This window comes from Mesoplodon densirostris, chromosome 2, assembly GCF_025265405.1.
Source record: "Mesoplodon densirostris isolate mMesDen1 chromosome 2, mMesDen1 primary haplotype, whole genome shotgun sequence".
NCBI classification, from domain to species: domain Eukaryota; kingdom Metazoa; phylum Chordata; class Mammalia; order Artiodactyla; family Ziphiidae; genus Mesoplodon; species Mesoplodon densirostris.
The window spans coordinates 31,322,397-31,327,013 of record NC_082662.1 but is presented as its reverse complement, the minus strand read 5'-3'; the positions used below and the strand labels follow the sequence as shown (position 1 = coordinate 31,327,013).

Here is a 4,617-nt window from a genome sequence, read left to right as displayed (position 1 = left end):
GTCCAGTTTTGTTGGTGGGTGATTCTTGTCATCCTTTGGAGCTCCCATGTTTTTAGACCAGGGTCCAGCCCCAGCCAGGGACTCAGTCTTTACATGAGCAGGCTACCAAAGTCTGCCTTGAGTTGGAGGGGCTATCTGCTTCTTCTCAGCCAGTCACGCTGCCCACCCCCTCAAGTCCCTGATGCCCTGTACCAGCACTTCTCCCCAGCTCCCCTTTTCCCTCTCCTTTTGCTTGTGACTGCCTGAGTGAATCAGAGATGAAGATCAGGAGTCACGAGTGGAGAAGCTTTTGCCGCTAATGAGCTCTCTGAGGGCCACAGAGAGTCCCTTCCTGTGCCCCGCCCTGCTCTGTTCACTTACTTATAACAAATCACAGGAAGAAAAAGGACCAATTAGCTTACAGCACTGCCAGTCAACAATGGAGGGAGGACAGAAGAGGGTGACCCAGAGAATTTGCATGGGGGCAAATGGAGAAGTTCTAAACTTTATACTTTTTCTTGGCATAATATCATTTTGTACAAGCCCCTCCTATTGCAGATTAGACATCTAAGGCCCCAGAGGGGTGACATGACTTCTTAAATCCATGTCACCAGTGACAACCAAGCCAAGAACCGGAAGCTTGTTCTTCAGATGCTCGGTCCGGCACGATTACCACAGTAGAACTTCTTTAGAATGCATTAATTTTGGAACCCGAAGTGAGGTCTCTGTTCCATTTGACAGCTTGGCATTTTTCTGGCTGTCAACACTTTGATATATTTAGAAGAAATGGACTTATTTTGGCACATCTGGAAACTAGCAAAAAGATCAAGATTGTCACTGTGATGTCTTCACTCTGCCACCATGAGACAATATGGCAGTTGAACATTTTCAAGGAGACATGCTGTCTTTAATTTGTAATGGATTTCAACACAATTTGGCTCGTGGGTAGAAGTTACTATGGCTATGTCTGCACTGAATGTGACCTATAGATCAGAGTCATTATTCCTTCCAGAAGTTGCATTGCTTGTTCCACTGTGGACTAGACAAGCAGGGGAGGTGGCTAAGCTGTCTGTATTTTGAGTGGCTGTTACCATTATTGTTATTTATGATGTGGGTAGAGAAGCATTTAGTGCTTAGTGTTTTGGTGGGACGTGGGCCAGGAGAAGCAGTGTGGGACAGTCCATACAAAGCCTGATATTCTGAGGCCCCTGAACCTCCTTTCCTATCCATCTAGCTTCTTCTCTCTCACCATCAAACACAGAAGGACTGGAGATACCCAAATGTCCCTGAAGAATCCACCTGGAGTGTCTGAAAATGATCTGGATCCAATTTCCTTTTCTACATAATCAATCCCAAAGGCCACAGGGTATACTTCTCTTGAGAGCCTCTGGGGCTGCCCATGGGGTCTCTCTGGCAGACTCAGTGCACAGGTCCTTGCAGGATTTGGGGAGGGAGTAGCAGGGGTCTGAGTTCAGTAGCCTGGGTGCTGGAGGATGGGGTGGGGAGGTCTCCGAGGTTGGTCTCTTTTCACACCTTTTTCCTACATCTAAGGGCAGAATTGACTTTTCTCTGCAAGATTCAGCCAGTTGAAATTTCCATCTGAGCTCCGGGCTCCCCTACTGCAGGTGCCCACAGTCATGTCTAGAAACCCCTGTTTTCCAAAAAAAAGTCACTGTTATCCAGTCCTGGTCAGTACCTTTAATAGAGTCCTGTACACCAGGGTGACCCAGGAGCATCTTATAAGATGGCACTGAAACTACCACTTCCCACTTTTTCCTTTTGATCCTTTGCTACCCTCTGCATTCCTTTGTCTTATACCGAGATTCTCCATATCTGTTTAGCTTTTTATTTTTATTTATTTAATTTATTTATTTATTTTGCGGTACGTGGGCCTCTCACCGCTGTGGCCTCTCCCGTTGCAGAGCCCAGGCTCCGGACGTGCAGGCTCAGCGGCCATGGCTCACGGGCCTAGCCGCTCTGCGGCATGTGGGATCCTCCCAGACTGGGGAACGAACCTGCGTCCCCTGGATCGGCAGGCGGACTCTCAACCACTGCGCCACCAGGGAAGCCCCTGTTTAGCTTTTTAAAAATTACCACCTAGTGCTTATTATCCATCAGGTACTATTCTAAGTACTTGAGATGTATTAACTCATTTAATCTTCCTAGTAATTCTATGAGGTAGGAACTGTTATTATCCCTATTTTACAGATGAGGAAATTGAGGCACAGAGAGGTTAAATATTTTGCCCAGGGTCATACACTAAGTAAACAGCAGAGCTGAGACTCCAACTTGGCACTCTAACTCCAGAGTCTGTTCTCTGAGCCAACTGCCTATATAATGTACTAACTGCCTCTCAAATGCCAAACAGAAGAGGCATTTGATTTAGTTTTTCTGCAAGGTTCTGCCTTTCAGATGGACCACCTTGGCCTGCCCATCCTTCCATCCATCCACACACCTTTTCATTCAACAAATATTTATCTAATACATCTGCTAGGTGCCCAACATTCTGCCAGCTGACAGTGGGAGCAAAACCAGTCACAATCCTTGCTCTCCCAGAACTGGCAGACTTATGGAGCAGATAGATAACATGTCAACATACCAATCAATGTGTATTTACAAGTGGCGATAGGTGTTCTGAAGGAAAAGGATGCAGCTCCATGAATCACAGCCTATAAGCCAGGGCTGCCAAACCAGGTCCCTGCATCCCATTTTCCAGCCCTGATCCAGACTCCTGGACCTCCATCAGATATAATTTCCTAAACCTAATCAGTTTTAGAGGCTTCCACCAGTTCTAGTTCCCAAAATAGTGTCCAAGGCGTCCCCCCAACCTGCCACAGTTCCCTGGGGTGGACAGTGCCTTCAGGTGTGGCCAATTCTAGGTGTTCTCCCAGCACACTGAAGGCAAGTTTTTGCCTTTGCTGGTTCCACAAACCTCCCTGGTTATTCGATTAGAGATAGCATTGTTTTCCTTCATCTTGAACAGTAGTTGAAGGCTTTTTTGAGGGCGTGGATCTCCTTGAGAGACTGACAAAAACTAAGAACATTCTTTGAGAAAAAAAAATGCCTCCCTGGATTTATAAGCTACCCAATACTCAAAAGTAGCCCCAAGTTTGCACCTCAGATTTGGAGGATGCTTTTTTTTTTCAATTTGAAAGCAGTCACTGTTTATTAACTGACCAGATTACAAAAATAATCATGGTAGATACCTTAGTTCATCCTCCTTATAAGTCTGTAGATCTGGTCTTCCCTGTTGCCAGCATCTCCACCTTCTACAAAATGGGTAGCCTTTTTCTTCATTCCACCTCGTGGAGAAGACAATTTGAAGGGCCACAGGAAGTTGTTTGCTTCTTTGAAACGTTTTCCAACAGTATAGATCTCATGAATCAGATCCTCCATGCAGATAATACTGTATTTGCCAAGAGATCGAGCAATCAACACGTTATCCATCAGGGCAATTTGCTTCTTGTTGATTTCGCCATAACCACGCTTGTAGATCAATTCATTTACTGACTTCAGGTTTGGGTACCTCCATGCAATGTATGGTTCCACAACTCTCAGCATGTTAATTGAAGCCTTGTTGAGCTTCACAAAGGTGCCATTGAAAATCTGATGGAGGCGAAGAAGCTGCAACACATTTCGAACTTTTGGGCTCACACCATTGATACCTCTGATCCTGATGACAAATGCCAATTTGGGTTCCACGGGTACGTAGAAGTTGCCAGCTTTTCTTGCCATCCTAGCCATTCGAATTTCAGTTCTGTACATCTGCTGGTATTCCTTGTGATAGTGCTTAGCTTTTTCATAGATAAGCTTCCTCCTTGCCTTTCGAAGCATCTTCTGGGCAAATTTCTTTCTCAGGCGCTTGATCTTAAGCTCTGCGAAATTCTTTCGCTTTTTCTTAAGGGTTTCTGGCACAGCAGGAGCCTCCTTTTTCTTTTCTTTTTTTTTAAAAAAATATTGGGGGTAGGAGTTTATTAATTAATTAATTTATTGTTGCTGTGTTGGGTCTTCATTTCTGTGCGAGGGCTTTCTCTAGTTACAGAGAGCAGGGGCCACTCTTCATCGTGGTGCGCGGGCCTCTCACTATCGCGGCCTCTCTTGTTGCGGAGCACAGGCTCCAGACGCACAGGCTCAGTAGTTGTGGCTCATGGGCCCAGTTGCTCCACGGCATGTGGGATCTTCCCAGACCAGGGCTCGAACCCATGTCCCCTGCATTAGCAGGCAGATTCTCAACCACTGTGCCACCAGGGAAGCCCAGGAACCTCCTTTTTCTTCTCCTCAGCACCTTCCATGGTTCCAGCTGGGAGAGAGCTGTTTTTTTTTTTAAATTTAATTTATTTATTTATGGCTGTGTTGGGTCTTCGTTTCTGTGCAAGGGCTTTCTCTAGTTGCAGCAAGTGGGGGCCACTCTTCATCGCAGTGTGCGGGCCTCTTACTGTTGTGGCCTCTCCCGCTGCGGAGCACAGGCTCCAGACACGTAGACTGAGTAATTGTGGCTCACAGGCCTAGTTGCTCCGTGGCATGTGGGATCTTCCCAGACTAGGGCTCGAACCCGTGTCCTCTGCACTGGCAGGCAGGTTCTCAACCACTGCGCCACCAGGGAAGCCCCTGGAGGATGCTTTTTAAGGCTAAATGGAT

The 4,617-nt window shown here is 46.5% G+C and overlaps 1 protein-coding gene across 1 annotated transcript; it reads right to left on the bottom strand.

The window, feature by feature from the left end:
* Window positions 1–3,119: 3,119 nt before the first annotated feature.
* Window positions 3,120–3,915, bottom strand: LOC132478902 (60S ribosomal protein L7-like). Its single transcript, XM_060082371.1, has one exon. The coding sequence runs from the start codon at window positions 3,811–3,813 to the stop codon at window positions 3,187–3,189; it is 627 nt and encodes a 208-aa protein (XP_059938354.1). The 5' UTR covers window positions 3,814–3,915; the 3' UTR covers window positions 3,120–3,186.
* Window positions 3,916–4,617: the final 702 nt, after the last annotated feature.